The sequence below is a fragment of the Micropterus dolomieu genome, linkage group LG01 (genome assembly GCF_021292245.1).
Source record: "Micropterus dolomieu isolate WLL.071019.BEF.003 ecotype Adirondacks linkage group LG01, ASM2129224v1, whole genome shotgun sequence".
Classification (NCBI taxonomy): domain Eukaryota; kingdom Metazoa; phylum Chordata; class Actinopteri; order Centrarchiformes; family Centrarchidae; genus Micropterus; species Micropterus dolomieu.
Genome location: NC_060150.1, coordinates 353,187 through 371,936, shown reverse-complemented (window position 1 = coordinate 371,936; position 18,750 = coordinate 353,187). Strand labels below are relative to the sequence as shown.

General features: G+C 48.8%; 4 protein-coding genes across 6 annotated transcripts in view; 1 reads left to right on the top strand and 3 right to left on the bottom strand.

Moving 5' to 3' along the window:
* Positions 1–18,750, bottom strand: part of LOC123971238 (NLR family CARD domain-containing protein 3-like) — a 427,855-nt gene that overhangs the window by 103,819 nt on the left and 305,286 nt on the right. The window lies entirely within an intron of this gene.
* LOC123971220 (NACHT, LRR and PYD domains-containing protein 12-like) overlaps positions 1–18,750 on the top strand; it is a 524,333-nt gene that overhangs the window by 337,330 nt on the left and 168,253 nt on the right. The gene's annotated exons all lie outside the window — the stretch shown is intronic.
* Positions 2,922–3,953, bottom strand: LOC123972084 (E3 ubiquitin-protein ligase TRIM63-like). The gene has a single exon (XM_046051316.1). It carries the CDS (start codon positions 3,951–3,953, stop codon positions 2,922–2,924), a length of 1,032 nt encoding a protein of 343 aa, XP_045907272.1.
* ackr3b (atypical chemokine receptor 3b) lies at positions 10,917–16,758 on the bottom strand. Of its 3 annotated transcripts, none has more exons than XM_046050932.1 (2): positions 16,499–16,758; positions 10,917–12,561 (listed from the first exon to the last, which is right to left on the bottom strand). In XM_046050932.1, the coding sequence occupies exon 2, from the start codon at positions 12,537–12,539 to the stop codon at positions 11,430–11,432; it is 1,110 nt and encodes a 369-aa protein (XP_045906888.1). In that variant the 5' UTR covers positions 12,540–12,561; positions 16,499–16,758; the 3' UTR covers positions 10,917–11,429. The 3 variants fall into 3 exon arrangements, with proteins under 3 accessions (XP_045906888.1, XP_045906878.1, XP_045906895.1); XM_046050922.1 differs by lacking the exon at positions 16,499–16,758 and adding an exon at positions 16,088–16,460; XM_046050939.1 differs by lacking the exon at positions 16,499–16,758 and adding an exon at positions 15,216–15,345.

Sequence of the window (18,750 nt, the reverse complement as noted above, 5' to 3'; positions counted from 1 at the left end):
ATGAAGAATACGGGAGATAGTTGTCACATGTACCACACAGCCAGTACTTGCTAGAAATTGCTGCAGTTCCTTTAATGTTGCTGTAGGCCTCTTGGAAGCCTCCCTGACCACTTTTCTTTCCGTCTTTTCATTAATTTTGGAGGGACGTCCAGTTCTTGGTAAAGTCACAGTTGTGCCATATTTTCTCCACTTGATGATGACTGTCTTCACTGTGTTCCATGGTATATCTAATACTTTGGAAATTCTTTTGTACCCGTCTCCTGACTTGTCTTTCAACAATGAGATCTCTCTGATGCTTTGGAAGCTCTCTGCGGACCGTGGCTTTTGCTCGGAGATGCATCTGAGAAAATATCAGGAAAATCCTACTAGAACAGCTGAGCTTTCTTTGTGATTAATCAGAGTCACTTTAAATAATGGCAGGTGCGTAATGACTTCTAGTTAACCTGAGTTTGAATGTGATTGGTTAATTCTGATCACAGCCACATCCCCAGTTATAAGAGGGTGTGCACACTTATGCAACCAGGTTATTTGAGGGTTTTTATTTTACATTTTTCCCCCTCAAAGATAATTCTATTGAATTGTTGACATTATAGGTCACATTAAAGGTGGAAAAAGTTCTGACATGATTTATCTTTGTCTCATTATTTTACATCATAAGAACCTGGCATTTTAACAGGTTCTTTGCTGTCCACACATGGAGTCAGACGACATGGTACACTACAGGGAGAGCTGTTCTTGTTTTTCTGATGTGAAGAGGGAACGTGATGCAGCACAGGCTGCAAAGCTCTGAACCCATTTGACCTTAGGGGGTCCACTGGTGGTCCAAAGGTGGACTGGACTACTTCCTTCTGATGCACCTGAAGGTACAGCAAAGACTACTGAGTCCTCAGGAAGTGCAGCGCGTCCTCAGCAGAGCATGGACCCTTTTGTTTGTCCTTGGCCTCTAACCTTGACGTTTTGAAAACCTGGTACTGAGAGATGTGGAGGTAAACAGGAGTTCCTACCAGGTGATGCAGCTGCTGGGGAAGCTGTGACCGACGTTTTACTACAACGTCCAACTGCAATCTGGATTTCAACAGAAAGTCGGTTAGTGTGACAACCTTGTGATTTGAGATCTATTGGCACTGCTGTTGTATTTAGTTATCACAGTCACTTCACATTTAACCTCATCAGGTCTATTTCTGAATCTGTCAGGACCAGGAGCAGACCAACTCTGGATGAGGTGCGTTTGATGTGTCCCCCTCCGTCAGCCTTCACGGGCTTCAGGTCTAAAATAGAAGTGACAGATAACAGGATCAGAAAACCAGCTGCACATGAAGTGAGTCACCGTCAAAACTCCTTCAAAGAGCGGAGCCTCAGTCCAGCAGGACCTGCTGCTGTCCTGCTGTATTTATATCCAACAGTCAGACCACGACCGCCAGGATCCTCTGAGTCTCGTGCACATTAGTCAGCATGTGGACACAGGCGGGGGGGTTCACAGATCTATATATGTATTAGATACTGTATATACGGGTCTGAAACACGAGACTGCATCTCTGACTCAAAACAACCAAACACGTCGTGAGCCTCAAACAGCTGAGCATGTGCACACGGGGACCAGCAGGTTCTCTGCACCACGACGCCTTTAGCGCCTCTTTTCCTGAACCTAACAAGTAGTTCTGGTGCCTGAACCCAAACCGGCCCATGTTAGGAAGGCGTCTCACAAAAGGACATGAAGGAGCAGCGTCTGAGCCTGACGACGAGCTGGTCCCTTCAGTCAGCTGAGGAGGAGGTCACAGAGGTCACAGAGGTCACAGAGGTCGATCTCACCATCAGGATCCAGTCTGTCTCTTGTCTCTCTGTTTATAGATCTGGATCTGGTTACTGATCCGTTTCAGGTGAACTTTATGTCTGTAGGTCAGCGGGGTCGTTCTTACTGTACACGTGTATGTAGATATAAATAACGTTCTGCAGTGGGAGGAGTCTGAGACGGAGGTGAGAGACGGTCTTTAAAAAATATTTATTATTATCATGAATAAATAAAACCTGGGAGAAGAAGGAGGACGTCCCTCTGCAGTCACAGCTGACAGATACAGATCTTATAGCAATCCTTTAATAACAGCTCTGCCTCCTGGATCAGTGGCTCTCGGCCTCTCGGGACCTGAATGGGCCTAAATGACCACGTACGTTTGGTGCTTTATCTTATCTGTTGACACTTCATATAATAGGTGCAACTCGATGTGATCCAGGTCGACCTTCCACAAACACCCTCAGACTGTTTCCCAGCATGCCTCGGTCCAGCTGGGTCACTCTCAGAAACATGACCCCCCCCCAGAAAAACCCTCTTGAGCTGAGCTATTCGAGTCCACTCAGTAAAAATAGCCTCCGCTCGCAGCGGCAGACGACTAAGTAAGGAGGCGTTCACTGACCCTGGTAAATATAGGGAAACATGTGCACCGCTAAATACAGACTCTGTTGGAGGCTGGGAAAGTCCCTGAGACCTGAGGAGGACAGGGACAGAAATAAAACCTTCCCCACTCTGAGAGAATGAAATGATGACATACAGAGGTAACAGATCAAACTTTATTCACTCCTTCAAACGTTACAGCACAAAGTTCAAGTTTTAAAGTTTCACAAAGAGACAAACACGTCCTGAACATGATCAATCAACTCCTTCTAGTCCAGACTTTGTCCAGACCCCAATGACGAATCAGAAAAACATTTCAAAATAGAAAAGTATAAAAAGTCAAATACAAAAACGTTCCCAAAGATTGCACGTCTCCGTTTCCTCCACAAGAACCTGAAGTTTCTGAAACAGCAGCAGCTTCTTCCTCCGACAGCCCCCCTTACTGTGGTTCCTCTCTGTCGGACTCCTGGTCTTCCTCCGTCCCCCCTTACTGTGGTTCCTCTCTGTCGGACTCCTGGTCTTCCTCCGTCCCCCCTTACTGTGGTTCCTCTCTTTCGGAGTCCTGGTCTTCCTCTTCGCCCCCCTGTCTGAAGTCCATGCGAGCGAGCAGTGCCTCGGCCTCCTGGGTGTCCAGGCTCAGGTGCTCCATGCTCTCGTAGCCCGGCTCGGGTCTCTGCAGCTGGGCCGCCCGGGCCGCCTGCTGGACCTCCTTCTGCAGCTGCTTGGCGGCGAGTAGGAACTCAGCGGCGCTGCAGGAATGCAGGCTCTGCGAGACCTTCTCCTGCAGCTGGTTGCTGAGCTGCAGCTGCTGCTTGTACTGGTCTGCCAGGCTCCTGAGCGTGGACACCTTCTGCTGCTCCACCTGGGAGATCTGCTCCAGGAGCTGGCCTTTACGTTCCTCCAGGATGGCGTACAGCAGGTCGAAGCTCTCGCCCAGCCGCCTCTTCTTCAGCTCTCCGTTCTCCTGGATCAGCTTACACGTGTCGTCCATCTGCGCCATGATGGTCTGGACGCAGCTGTTTCCCGTGGCGAGCAACTCCACGGCCGAGCGCAGCTCGTTCTTCTGGCTCTGGTAGACGGCGTGCAGCGGCGACACCTCGCAGTCTTTGTGCTGTCCGAACACCTTGCACATGGAGCAGGTGGGCGTCTGGCAGGTGACGCAGTAGATGTTGATGTGTTCGTCCTCGTGCTCCTTACACTTCAGCTCTTTGGCGTCTTTGTCCTTCAGGGGAGGGTCCTCGGGGTCGCCCCCCCGGCTCTCCTGCTGCTGCTTGTAGATGTCAATGATGTTCTCCACCAGCAGGTTCCTCTGCAGCCCGTAGACCCCGTGCCGGTCCAGGACCACCTCAAAGCGGCAGGTGGGGCAGCGGAAGGTCCCCCCGGAGTAGTGGTAGGGGTTCTTGGACTCGTAGAGGTCATTGGCGCAGCCGCGGCACAGGTTGTGCTGGCAGGGCAGGATCACCACCGGCTTGGTGAACATCTCGAGGCAGATCGGGCAGCTGAGCTGCGCCTCCAGACTCTCCATGGCGCCGACAGGGCGCACCACCTGACCCGTCTGGATGTCCATCTTAGTATTCTGGTCCTTTGCTGTCTCTGTAGGTCCGTGTTCTCTGTAGGTCCTGGTCTCTTCCTCTGTGGTTTATTTCTGTCTGCCGGCTTCAGAAGGCTCTGAGCCTTTATACCCCCAGGGAGGAGACACCCGACCCCCCCGCCGGCTGTTTGTCAGCCTGGTCCGGAGAAAATAGCCTCGCCCCCCCTCCTGCTGCTGCACATGCCGGACCAGGACCGTGAAGTCTGTTTACACGCCACATGTTTACATTTAACACTGTCCCGACGTGTTTCATCATCTTCATCACACGTTAAGGTATCGATCAATGATTTGATATCAACATGTACACATGACGAGAGCAGCCGGCAGCCAGAACAACAAACAACAAACAACAAAACAAAAACAAACACACGGTCCCACATGAGATTCATTATGATGATCTGTATTATTATTTATTATTACAGACCGCTGATTCAATCAGAGTTCATGACGTCAGTCACATGAAGCAGACAGGACGTTCCCCCTGAGAGTGTGTGTGTGTTGCACAACAGCAGCGGTGTGTCCAGTAAACAGTCAGTCATGTGTTGAACAAACAGCTGCAGCCTGTTGATGTTGATGTTCAGCTCGGTGTTGTTGTGACAGACAGACGGGAAACTGGAACTGGGTCAACTCGGGCTTGATATCTCCGACTTCTGAGCTAAATGAACGCACCATTGGTCCCAAAACCCTGGATCCTACATTTCCCATGATGCACCTGCATGGTGTCTTTAGGTCCGTGTGACTGGACTCCATGCTGGACTGAAAATAAGGCATGCTGGGTAGAAAGTTTGTCTGACTTTCATCGGCGCTGCAAAACGTCACCACGTCACATGGCGGCTGCAGTCGCCAAGTCAGTCAAGGTAGAACGTGTCCAACTTGCAGCGGTGTGTTTATCCTGCTGCAGTCAGCCTCAGTCATCTTGAACGCACCTTTCCATTGGAGCTCCCAGCTACACAGCCACAGACTGATGACATCACTGTGACATCATCAGGGTCATTGTCATTGGTCGGAGGAGCCCTGTTGTTTCCAGAGACATGTTACCCACAACATCATCCCCACAGACCAAACCCCTTGGCTAAAATAGCCATTTTAACGCTGCCGTCTTCCGACCCCCGATGCTGGTCTCTAAAGATCTGGTCTCGTGTTCACAGAGACGGTGATGAGCTGCTGCCTGGATTTTTCTTCCAGGTCAGCCCTCGTTGTTTCTGCTGCATCCACTGGACTCTTTTTCAGTCGTTAAAAGCAGCTGAACATCTCTCCTTAAATCTGCCTTTTCACCAGTGGAGTTCTGAATGGGCCGTAAATACAGGACAGGAAGTTTCACTCTTCAGCCACCAGGTGTCCCACTTCACCTGTTCTTCGCCTGGAGCCTGGAGAATATTATGAATCCTTGGCTGGGAAACAGTCATTCTATGGGTCCTTGAGTTATTTCCAGGGGTCTTGCTGATGTTCCAGGAGTGCTTGAGTAACTAAGGGGTTCTTGCCTATTTAATGCATAATTATGTAAATATCTAAAACATGACGAGACAAAAACTACCAGAACAAATGAAAATGCTTATTTTAGTAAATCACAGATCCTGAGACAGTGAAACATCCATTCAGAGCTTTACTAACGTTAGGCACCAGATTTCCACCAGCCTGGTGAACACACAGGTCCTCTTTACCTCACCGCAGCTGACCAGCAGCGTTTCACTGATAGATCCTGATAACATGTTGTATCAGCTGCTCTGTCTCTGGCTTCCTGTCCTCAACCTTCTGCAAACATTTTCACTATTAGTAAAAAGGTAAAGGCTAAGGAAGGCCCGGAAAGGCTCCAGGGGGCCTTGAGGAGGAAATGGGGTCCTTAAAGAGGGGCCAGGAGTCTCTGAGGTTAGAGTTATAGCGTTCCAGGAGTCTGCCTGGAGGTTCTGTAATCCTTGAAAAAGTTCCAAGCATCCTTAAACGTGTTTAGTTGTCCTTGAGTAAGTTCCAGGGGGCCTTGAGTCTCATGTTGAGAGTCTGAGCTGTCTCATGTCCATTTTCACCTGACCTGACAGCAGCTGTGGTGAAGCAGATCTGCTCTGGTGGACTTCTTGATGTGTTCCTGCAGGACCAGGATCAGGTAGTTCTGAGTTAGAACCTGATGATGTGACGACTGTTACAGGAAGTCGTCACATCATCTGTGGATCCACATGGCCAGCAGGCTGAGGGTTGGCTGATCCCAGGGAAGTCCTGCCTGGTCCCGCCTCCCACGCCGGATTAGAGCGGTCCAACAACCCTGCTCCAATCCCCAAGCTGCCTGTAGGACCCCCTTCAGGTTCCCTGGCCGAACTGCCGCTGTGCGCTGGACCCTGAGTCCTGAGTGTCTTCTGTTAACGGTGGCTTTGTTTGTGGGTTTGGCCTTGAGACACTGAAGTCCTGTGTGCTGCCAGTTGAAGTGTTTCCTGAGAGTCGGGACCACTTCCCATCTGAACCAAGTGATCTGTTCTCTGTCGGGTCTGCAGGGCCGGGGGTCCGGGGCTGCCGCGCTCCCTGTGTTTTCAGGATCTCGTTGGTTATAGTCCGGTCTTTGTTTCCTCTGTTTTTACCATCTGGTTCCCGCCTGCTCTGACCCTGCCGAGCGGGGACGTTTCTAATAAATCCTGTTACACCGTGCTGCGCTGTGATTGGTCGATGAAAAGTCTTTTCCATGTGATCTTTCATGTTCCTGCCGATCAAAATGTTACAGACGGATGTGTTCTCTGCATGTTCTAACAAACGGGGGCGGAGAACTTTTGTAAAGACTCATAAAGTGAAACTAATCCTGACTTCAGAAACCCGATTGCTCTCTGATCCTGGTCTCTACAGGTCGACGGGGTCAGCGTGTGGACATACCACATCTATGTTAAAGCTGCAGGAGCGTTAGAGGGGCCCTCGCACGTGAAGCGCGTCGGGGCCCTGATGACGCTGCACGGAGGACTTAATCGCTGCCTGTGTCGCCTGCGGGGCGCTACAGAGCACCCGCTATCTATGAGTCAGACCCGGAACACATCGTGGACACCCATCACGTGATGGAGCTCACGTCCTGCTGGCAGCAGGTGGCGCTCTGACTGTGGGGACGGGGCTCTTATCAAACAGGATTCTTCTCGGTACCAAAGGTGCGATTTAAAGTTTCTGCGTTTCTGGGCCGATGTTTTGACGTCCGGACTCTCAGGAGCCGTTTAGACCGGAGAAGCTGTGAAGGTCCCGTCTGTCGGACGCAGCGGCTCTGAGGACCGAGGAAAGGTTAGTGAACGTGAACGTCTTCCTCTTCACCCCGCCGCCACACCTTCTTCTTCTTCTTCTTCTGCGGTGGACTTTCATTCCTCACAGCCGGAGGAGCGTGAAGAGAACCTCTCCATCCGCTTTCTGTCTGAGGCCCCTGAACGCATCGCTCAGAGGAAGCTGTTTGTTTCTGAACGCCACCTTTATTTTGAAAAACGCCCCCTGATCTCAGCCAATCAGACGCCAGGACTTCAGGTAACCGTGGAGACAGCCAGTCTGGTGCGGCACGTGAGGAATGTGCTGATGGTAAACACCAGCTCACGCCGGGGTCAAAGGTCAGATTATTCACAGAGACGTGTTTGGTTTGTTCTTCTTCTTTGATGGCAAAGGGGCAACGGCCAATCAGCTGCCAGAGAGCTGCTGCTGGTCCCCAGGGGCTCCAGGGGGCCTGGAGAAAGGTTCATCTTCCTCAAGGAGAACTATTTATAAGTTCAGGAGGTTCAAAAAGGCCTGGAAAATATTCCAGGGGTTCTTGAAGATCCTCTAGGACCTTTCCAGGGGGTGCAAAGGATGATGGGAAATCACTACTAGTCCAACTCACAAACTTTCAGCTGTAAAGGTTAAAACAGCAGGAAACTGAATGGAGTTCTGCAGAGAAAGGAGTCTTCACCTCCTCAGAGTCTGAAACAGGAGAAGACAAGACAAAATTACAACCCAACAATTAATGACATACAGCAGTAAGATAGAAAAACAACACAGTTAGATACAAAACAGATAAATAACGACACAGGTGCCCCTTCTCAAACGCCAAAGAACGTAAAGTAGAGCTTAAAGTCGTGTTTTTCAGCACAGAGTTTGGTCTGAGCGTAACCAGACTGAGAGTTTCCAGGGTCCTTGAAGGCAGAAAGTTGTGATTAAAGCGTCTCGGCAGTGACACACACGTGTTTGCACTTGTGCACTTGTGAGGACCCTCATGCACGTCCTACATTCTTCAGCCTGAGCAGAAAGCTTCAAACACACCTTCAAAGACCTGGTCCTCACAAGGATACCAATACACAGAGAGAAGAGGGGGGCCGGGGGGCCCTGCGGGGCCCCATGCTGCAGAGACAGAAGGATCACAGAGACTCAGTCTGTCAGTCACAACTCCTGCTTTCTACTTCAAACAAAGAGTTTAAAAAGCAGGCGTTTTTAAATGGAGTCTGGTTAGAAGGGCTGTGAGTGAACTGGACCCTGGTGTGAGCGGCCCTTGAGAAGTTACCAGAGCTCATTCAAATGGTTCCATGGTGCTTGAAGAGCTTCACCCTTGGGAACCTTGAGGACTGTCAGAGATTCTTGAAAACATCTAATGTCCTTGAGAAAGAACCAGGTGCCAGAGGTCCTTCCAGGGGTCCTTGAAGTGGTAACCAGGGTCCTTGAACAGGGGCAAGGTGCCCTTAAGCAGGTTCAAATGTCTCTGTGAAGGTTATATGGCCCTTGAAGATGCCTTGAAATATTCCAGATATCCTTCAAAATGCTCCAGGGGTCCTTGAAGTGGTAACCAGGGTCCTTGAACAGGGGCAAGGTGCCCTTAAGCAGGTTCAAATGTCTCTGTGAAGGTTTTATGGCCCTTGAAGATGCCTTGAAATATTCCAGGTCTCCTTTAAAATGCTCCAGGGCTCCTTGAGTGAGTTGCTACGGTTACTTACAGTTTGGTACTTATTTTCACAGACAGCCAATCAGGGAGCAGGATTCTGCTGTTTCCTTCAGACTTTGTTTACTCTTCATTCTCAGGCCTGGAGCTGCTCTGGTTGTCACGGAAACGCCGCCCCGGGTCCAGAATGAGGCCCCTGTGTGTAATCCTGCAGATCCTCCACTGAGCGCGCTCAGACCGCCCCCCTTTGTCCCTGTGACATCAGACACTCAGCACTTGTTCATTTGTCCTCAAACAACAAGCTGCAGACAGAAACCCATTCAGAATACGCTCGTTTTAAGCTGCTTTATTTCACCAGTAAATTAAAGCAGGACCGGTTCATAATATTAAACTGTTTATTCTTTATTACAATATTTTCTTTGAGCACAAAAGAGTGAAGAAGTTCTAGATCCTGAAACTTTGTCCAGATCAGGTTTGAGTGTTTTTAACAAGCTAATAAGACTGAAAATTAAACTAAAAGTCATGTTTCTTTACACAGAGTCTGGTGCAAACAGAAATAAATTCATGTATGGAAGAATGTTTTTAAAGGTCCTTGAAGAGGTTTCTGTGGTCCTGAAGCGGGTCCTGGGCGAGCTTCCAGGAGTTCCAAACTGGTTCCAAAACATCTTGAAAATGTTCCAGGAGACCTTGAAGACGTTTCTTTCTCAATCAGATCTGAGTATTTTGAACAACCTGCTGTAAGAGGAGTAAAATTAACTAAAATAGGTGTTTTTAAAACAGAGTTTGGTTAGTTTTCTTCTTCTTCTTCGTTTTAATGCAGCAGAACAGAAAATTAAACTTTTAGCGAATCACGTAAACATTGGTCTGAATTAAATTAAATTAAATTAATTGTTTCCTCTCAGATATTCACACCTGTCTGTCTGTCTGTCGGTCTGCAGGTGAGCCCACCTGTCCTCTGGTCCTGGTTTTGGGATCAGAGTGGCACCTCTGTATGACTTCCGAGCTCTGTGATCTTCAGCTGTCACACCTGCAGCTGATGATCACACAGGTGTGTCTCCAGACAGCTAAACACTCTCATTCACCGAGAGCTTTGAAGCTGGACAGGCAGAGACACGGTCACAGGGACCAAACTCTGTGCAAAGATCAGTCAATTTTACTTCTCTCCTGCTGCAGAAACACAGTGAGTCGACCCTTTACAGGAAACAGAGCACTGTCCGTACACCTACACTGTCGTGGGTTGGAAGATGTTCCAGGATCCTTGAAAATGTTTCCAGGACCCTTGAAGATTGTCCAGAAGAGATTCTTTTGCCAAACTAGACCTTTAATGATTTGCTCATTTACAATTAGAACTGAAATTAATGTTATTTCGTTTGGTGTGAATCATCAGTTTGTAGAAACTTTTAAAAGGTTCCAGCTTTTACACATTAAAGCTGCTGCGTTTCACACAAATGATCTTAGCTGTTAACCCTGCTCTCCGATTGGCTGTTCCCGCTCTGGTCGTTCCCAAAACATTCACTCTGAGATCTGGCTTACGTTTCTTTATTTTACACTCAAATGTACACGTTTACATTCACGCTAACATGTTTTATATATATATACACACACACACACACACACACACACACACACACACACACACACACACACACACACACACACACACTTTATTTTATCATAAACATTGGAGCCACAAAACATGAATGTTATTATTTCCTTGAAGAGGTTTCCAAAGGTCCTTGAAGACGTGCTATTGTTAAATCAAGTTTTCAACAACCGAAAAGTGAAAATTGGACCTAAAATTCCTCTTTTTTTGCACAGAGTTTGGTCTGAGTATCTCTTTCTTTTAAAATTTATTTATTTTATCTCACAGTTAAACTTCAGGCTGATTCAAACGGTTTCAAGGCTCCAGAATAAAGTTTCTGCTGAGACTTCAGTTGTTCTTCGTGTGTCGACTCGTTCTTGGAGTTTGATTTTTAAAGAGTAAAGTCAGCAGATGAAATATATTCACAGAATATAAAGTCTAAAAGTTAATGTGATCAATAATATCTCATTATGTCAGCGAGCAGTTTGAACACAGTTTAACAGGGAAACACATTTTATCATTTATTTATAAACATTTAAATGTTTCGTCTGAAGAGCAACTTCAGATACATAACAACATGCAAATACTGAAGTACAAGTATGATACATTTGTACTTAAGTACTCTGACTTTTGACCTGTTTCTGTCTGGGACTGATATCCACGGTTCAGTTTCAGTTGGACTCCGAGCCAAACGTGGTCCTCTCAGTAGTTTTGGGGACATAAAATTCGAGTCTTTGTCAGTCCGAAGACTCATTCATAAGTCCTGAAGTTTTTATCAGGATGTTCAGACCATCAGCTGGGGTCCTGCTGGTCCAAGCTGGGACCAGGTTCAACAAGTACTAAGAAGTGTCTTCAGTGTGTCGGAGCATCAGCTGGGGTCCTCCTGGTCCAGCTGACGGTCCAAGCTGGGACCAGGTACAACAAGTTGTAAGAAGTGTTTCCAAGTCTGAAGAACGCTGTTGTCAGTTCCCACCCCCGAGCACTTTGAGGAATGCGAGGGAGGCTGAAGTGGACTACCTGTTCACACCGGGACGCTGTTGTCCATCGTCACCCCCGAGTACTCTGTCTCGGAGGCCTGCGAGCCGTCGATGAGCCTGGCGAGCCCGGTCTTTGTGGAGTACTTGAAGATGAAGGCCTTCATGAGGTCGTAGCGGTAGTTCCTGTTGAGGAGGTTGTACAGGACCGGGTTGATGCAGCAGTGCAGTAGCGAGAAGCACTGGGTCAGGTGCAGCGCCACGTCCAGAAAGTTCTCCAGCCTGCAGCTGAAGGGCAGTACGCCGAGCAGCGACACCGTGTCCAGCAGGAGAACGGCGTGGAACGGCAGCCAGCAGGCCAGGAACACCACGATGTAGGCGAGGATGATCCACCGGCTGACGCGGCGCTCCTGGTCCGAGCCGGGAGGGATCTCCGCCGCCAGGAGAAGGTAGAAGACGGCGATGACTGGGAACGGGATGGCGAAGCCGAGCACGATGGAGCTCAGCTGGACGCCCACCATCCATTCCCGAGGGTTGCTGGACGGGTACACTGGACGACAGACTGTGGCGCCGTCATAGTGCGAAGACTTGACCACCTGCAGAAAGTAGGTGTCGGGGACGGAGGCCGCCAGCGCCAGCAGCCAAACCAGGACGCAGATCAGGCGCCGCACCACTTTCTTCCTTCGGCTGTCGGAGGTGTCGGCCAACAACGTGACGGACAGGTAGCGGTCCACGCTCATGCAGGTGAGGAAGAAGATGCTGCTGAAGAGGTTGATGCTGAAGACCAGGTGGGTCAGTTTACAGACCGCCTCCCCAAACGGCCAGCGACCGCCCTGCAGCAGCGAGGTCACCCACACGGGCAGCGTGGCCACAGCGCACAGGTCGGCCACGGATAGGTTCAGGACGTACAGGTGCGTCTCGTAGCGCCTCTTGTCGCAGCGCAGGTTGACCCAGACCACCAGGGCGTTGGCGGCGAGGCCCACCAAGAAGATGAAGATGTACAGGATGGAGAGGACGTGGAGGAAGGCGGAGTGGCTGATGGCGCCCGAACACTGCAGCGTCTCCACATGGGACAGGTTGTAGTGGTCGGCGGCGGTCAGGTTTAGCTCCTCCCACAGCTCCATGAGCTCATTAAGGTCTACGGCGTTCAGACTCATTGTGGCGAGGTCCACTTGACACCTGGAAAACATGAAGAGATGGATCAAGACATAATTAATGATGACCTCACCGATGGCGGCACATTATTACATCACTTCCTGTAGTTTAAAGTCGTGACGTCTTCACAACGTTTCTCTCTTAGCTTCGAATAAAATAATAAAAAATAATAAATCAATAAAATAAACGTGATGCTAGACGCCATTTAAAAATTAATTCAAATTAAAGATTCTGACAAACGTGGAAGATCGTTGGTCAAACTTTTGACCTGATAAAATCTGTAACGCTCATTGATCGCTGACATTTTATTGACTCTTAAACGGCGTTCTTCTTCTTCTGGATAATATCTGCTTTGTGTTGCTGCAGGTGATAAAACGCTGAATGACCTCACTCACTCACACTAACACTCACTCACTCACACTAACACTCACTCACTCACACTAACACTCACTCACTCACACACTAACACTCACTCACTCACACACACTAACACACACTCACACTAACACTCTCACACTAACACTCACTCACACTAACACTCACTCACACTAACACTCACTCACACACACACTGACACTCACTCACTCACACTGACACTCACACACACACACGGACACTCACTCACTCACACTGACACTCACACACACACACGGACACTCACTCACACACACGGACACTCACACACACTCACACTCACTCACACTGACACTCACTCACTCACACTGACACTCACTCACACACTAACACTCACTCACTCACTTCCCCCACACACACTAACACTCACTCACTCACACTATCACTCACTCACACTGACACTCACTCACACTGACACTCACTCACACTGACACTCACTCACACTGACACTCACTCTCACACTCACTCACTCACACACTAAAACTCACTCACTTCCCCCCCACACAGTCACACTAACACTCACACACTCACTCACACTATCACTCACTCACTCACACACTAACACTCACTCACACACACACTAACACTCACTCACACACACACTAACACTCACTCACACACACACTAACACTCACTCACTTCCCCCACACACACTCACACTAACACTCACTCACTCACACACAGTAACACTCACACACTCACTCACTCACACTCACTCACACACAGTAACACTCACTCACTCACACACAGTAACACTCACTCACTCACACACAGTAACACTCACACACTCACTCACAGTAACACTCACACACTCACTCACACTAACACTCACTCACACTAACACTCACTCACTATCACTCACACACTATCACTCACACACTAACACTCACTCACTCACTCACAGTAACACTCACACACTCACTCACACTATCACTCACACACTAACACTCACTCACTATCACTCACACACTATCACTCACACACTAACACTCACTCACTCACACACAGTAACACTCACACACAGTATCACTCACTCACTCACACACAGTATCACTCACTCACTCACACACAGTAACACTCACTCACTCACACACAGTAACACTCACTCACTCACTCACTCACACTATCACTCACTCACTCACTCACTCACTCACTCTATCACTCACTCACTCACTCACACTATCACTCACTCACTCACTCACACTATCACTCACACAGAGACCACACAGAGTCGGACAGATGGACGGGGGTCAGAGGAGGTGAAACCTGCCAGACTTCATTAATAAAATGAAACGTTTTAAACAGACACGAAACGGATAGAACAACAACCAGGAAGTGTGTGTGTGCGTGGATCTCAGAGGTCACCGTGACGACATAAATCTGATCAGACGACCAGAGCAGATATAAAAACAGAGAAGAAGAAGTTGTTTCTCACGGACGGACACGATGCCTTTTCTTTTAGTAGAAAATAATGAACTAAAAGTCTAAATCACAGCCATCACTCTTAATTAATGTAAAAATATAACTGAGTTCAGTGCGTCTGTGTTATCAATACGTGTTTTCATTCACAACAATTTAGTGTTTTCTTTCAAGTCAAAGGCTGGACTATTTTAGGCATCGAGGAGGAGGAGGAGACGACTCTGGTTTTATTGGAGCTTCAGTTTCGAACAGGCGCCTTTAAACTGAAAGGTCATGACCTTCAAAATAAAAGTTTACTGTGGAGCTGAGACAAAGAGACAATTAGTGGCTGAGGAGGAGGATGTGTTTGAAGTGGCTGCTGCATTATAACATAAATTTATAGCCTATAATTAATGAAATATAAAAAACATTTCTGTGATCCACTTTCTTATAAATCTTCTTCTCTGGTTCTGAACGGGTAACAGGATTTACTGTGAACCCTGATCCTGGATCTGCTTCTTCTCTGAAGGAGGTCCAGCTTTAACTCTGTGCTAATGAGCTCCATTCAATGTTAAACCCATAAGCCTGATAACAGGTTCAGAGATCCCTGAACGCACCATCACACCACTATAAACAACTTGGAGAGCCATAAAACACAGTCTGACGCCAGCCCTCTAACGCAGCACCGCCCGCCGAACTCCCTGTGAAAAACTCCACATTTAAGGAATCTTACCTCAGTCACAGAGTGAGGTGTTAAAACTCAAATGCAAATAATTAAATGACCAAAACAAGCTCACGACGCACGATTTATTCATTTTAGACCCGCAGAACTCCGTTTAAAAAACTCCACATTTAAGGAATCTTACCTCAGACACAGTGTTCAGGTGCTGATACAACACGGATCGTTAGGTTGGAGCCAGACTCCCTTTACAAAAGTGTCCTTTATGTCACACAGGCGCGTGCACGTACCGGTGTATTAAACTTTATTAATTGTTATATAAGTAACCTTTAACGTCCTCTGGGGTGCTCGGCAAACTAGTCCCCTATCCATCAGTTCACAGAGAGAAATCTGAAGGAGGTTATTCCAGCCCATCCTCAGCTGGACCACCGGCTCGGAGCCGTGAGCCGGACTGAGGCGCGCATCCTGTCCGTCCTCTAAAGTTTGTCTCGGAGCCCGTTTGTGTTTTGAACAGTTTTAATACAAAACGTTCAGACGTCGACCCGGAGTCCCTTTAAAGTCCCTGCTGTTTCACTGACCCCCCTCCAGCACCGGGTTAGGGTCCCTTAAAGAGCGCGGGCGACCCGAGGGGTGTTGATGAGGCGGACCTGGACTCAGGGACCCGTTTTAATGGCTGTAATAATAAAAGGTTGTTATTCTGCTGCTTTGGCGACATCAACTTCGCTCGTGCAGATAAAGCTAACTAACGCACGCGCAGTTCACCACTTTGCCGTCAGGTTTCGTCCCGCGGGGCGCGCGGAGGAACGCGCTGAACAGAAGTGGACATTTCTTTAAGATGAAGAGCTGCTTGTTTTAAATTTATCTGCCGAAACATTAAAGCTCGTCCACAGTTACTGGTCTCCTCCGGGCCCTGGTCTGAAGAAGTCCCATCATGGGTACCTGCGCCACAACGTTTAAAATGACACATTTCTGAGCGGAGTCTGGTTTACAGGCATTAACATGCGAGCTGGAACCAAACCTCGTTCACTTTTTCACTGATTAAAGAATCCGGACACTTACAGGTCAAACAGGGCCGCTTGGGTGGAGATCCACGGACTAAGTACCGGTCCCGGTGCGGGTACAGTCCTGTTTCTGCTGCAGAGAACGAGGCGGACTGAGGTGGACTGACCGAGCCCCCCCTCAGTGCAGTTAATAAGCAGAGAGAAGAAGAGCCGCCCACAGAGGGCAGCTCCGCTCTGCGCTGATTTATGGCGCATTCAGCTGCGGGACAATGCGCGAGGCGGAAACTGCGGGTCCGCAAACAAAAGGGGGGCCGAGGCGGGACGGCGTGCGGGGGCGGACTGAGAGGACCCTCTTAGAGTCACAGAGACCTTTAGAGGAGACGGATCTAAAGAGACCTTTGGAGGAACTAAATCTTTAAAACTGAAAATAGAAAGTTATTAAATAAAAACAGTCACGTGATCCTCAAACCTCTCTGTGTGCGCGCATGCGCGGCGTTGCTCCGCTCCGCTGCACACAAACACAGAAGTCCGGTCTGTCCTGCCCCCCTGCAGAGGACCAGGTCTGACCGGGGTCTGGACTCGGTACTCTTGAGGACCCTGAGGTCGGCACGTGCAGCGGAGGTCCGGCTACTTTGGTGATGACGTCACACAGGTAAACTCTGATTTCTGAGGGTATTTAAACTGTGTCACCATGGAAACGGTCTGTGGAGTGTGCTCCTTGAAAGTCATTGAAAGTCCTTGAAGTCTCTGAGGAGTTTCTAATGTGTTTGCGTTTCCATGACAACCAGCTCTGATTTAAGGAACAGGAACACTTCCTGTTTATGAGCTGCTGTGCTGTGATTGGCTGCAGCTCAGTGACGTCACAGCAGGCCTGAAAACAAACACAGCTGAGACTCAGACCTGCAGAGACTCAGAGACTCAGACCTGCAGAGACTCAGACCTGCAGAGACCTGCTTTATCACTTTGATCTGCAGCTGTCAGCTTGCTTCTCTGGAAGTAGAACTGATCCTAATCCTGATCTTGATCTTCAGTCTCTTATGTCTCCTCTGACTGGTCCTCAGCTCCTCTAACAGGAACTGGGCGGTGGCTCATGACGCTCTCCAGGACCTCCTTCAGGACGAGGCTCCTGGTCCTAAGACGGACAGGATGCAGGTCTTCCAGGACCGGGCAGTCCTCTACCTGAAGTACCTGCAGATCTTCCGCAGTCTAGAGGAGGTCTACGAGCAGCTGGTGCAGCCTCAGAGGAGGCGGGCGGTCCGGATGGTTCTGGACTCGCTGACGGGTCGACTCCTGGAACTCAAGAGCCAGATGGTGGATCTGGAGCTGTCCGAGTTTCACTACTTCGATGAGCTGCTGCTGGACCTGAAGATGACCCCGGTAAGTCCAGAACACCAGATCAGACCTGATCCACCTCAGTCTAACAGAAAACCGGTTCACAGCAGCAGTTTATGTCGGTTAGCATCTCAGTGAAACAAAAACAACCTGAACATCGGACTCCTCAGAGTCCTATATCCCTCAGACCTGAACCCACGTTGGATCGTTCAGAGTCTTGAGGATTCAGACCTGTCTTCAGAATCAGTCTCCAGCTGAAACACGCCTGTCATGAAGCCTCTGAATGTTCTCAGCCTGATCCACAATGTATTTGTGTTGCAGAAGGATCTGGAGATCCCCATCCCCCGATACTTCCTGACAGACCAGATGCACCTGCTGAGAGACAGACAGATCGTGTTCAGTAGCGTCCTGGAGACCCAACGAGCAAGTCAGAAGGTCAGAGTCCAGATCAGACCTGGTCCAGAATGATACAGGTCCGGATTCATACGGTCCTGATCAGACCTGGTCCTGATTCAGACAGATCCTGATCAGACTTGTTCCAGATTCCAATGGTCCGGGTCTGACCTGGTCCAAATTCATAAAGAACTGTGCGGTCTGAAATCAGACCTTCCTGTTTTGAAGCAGGAAGTCGTCTCTAATAGAAAATAAAATAACTTGTTTCATCAGTTTAAATAAAGTTTTTTCATTTGAATCTAAATTACTGTCCAGGTGAGTGCGGTCCAGTCCATGAGTCTGGAGGAGGCGGTCCGTCTCCTGCAGGTGGCAGAGCGCGCTCGGCAGGGACGGATCAGAGCTCAGTTCATGAAGGAGCTCGTCCAATCAGAGAGAGGTGTCCACAGATCCTGGAATCCCACAAACCTGACCCCAGATCAGGCTGCGGTCCGGATCCAGAAGGTAAAGGGTCTGAGCCCCTTTCTGTTTTATATCCCGGGGAAGATTAAGACAGGCTGCGGTCCTGGTCCAGAAGGTAACGGGTCTGAGCCCCTTTCTGTTTTATATCCCGGGGAAGATTAGGACAGGCTGCGGTCCTGGTCCAGAAGGTAACGGGTCTGAGCCCCTTTCTGTTTTATATCCCGGGGAAGATGAGGACTGATGATGTTGACGTGATTCATAAATTTCTAATGAAAATGTAATTTCCTTCTTGGTGAAACATTTTCGTTTCTTTGTTGTGTTTCTGTTCTCCTGCTTGACTCTTAGAACACAACTCACAGAACCAAAGCTGCTAAAAACACCGTTTGGTTCTAAAATCACAGATGAACATTTGTTGTGTTTCAGGTGTGGAGAGGTCACGTTCAGAGGATCCGCACCAACACGCAGAGAACCAACGAGATGGTGTTTCTGGGAATGGTAACAGAAATTACTTGCTCTGGTTCCTCCATGTCTTTCAGT

Excerpts from the sequence above, each read along its gene's own strand:
- LOC123972084 (XM_046051316.1), bottom strand. The coding sequence starts at position 3,953 with ATGGACATCCAGACGGGTCAGGTGGTGCGCCCTGTCGGCGCCATGGAG.
- ackr3b (XM_046050922.1), bottom strand. The coding sequence starts at position 16,284 with ATGCGCCATAAATCAGCGCAGAGCGGAGCTGCCCTCTGTGGGCGGCTC. Across the intron at positions 12,562-16,087 it reads CAAGCGGCCCTGTTTGACCT|GTGTCAAGTGGACCTCGCCA; the intron begins GTAAGTGTCCGG and ends CATGTTTTCCAG.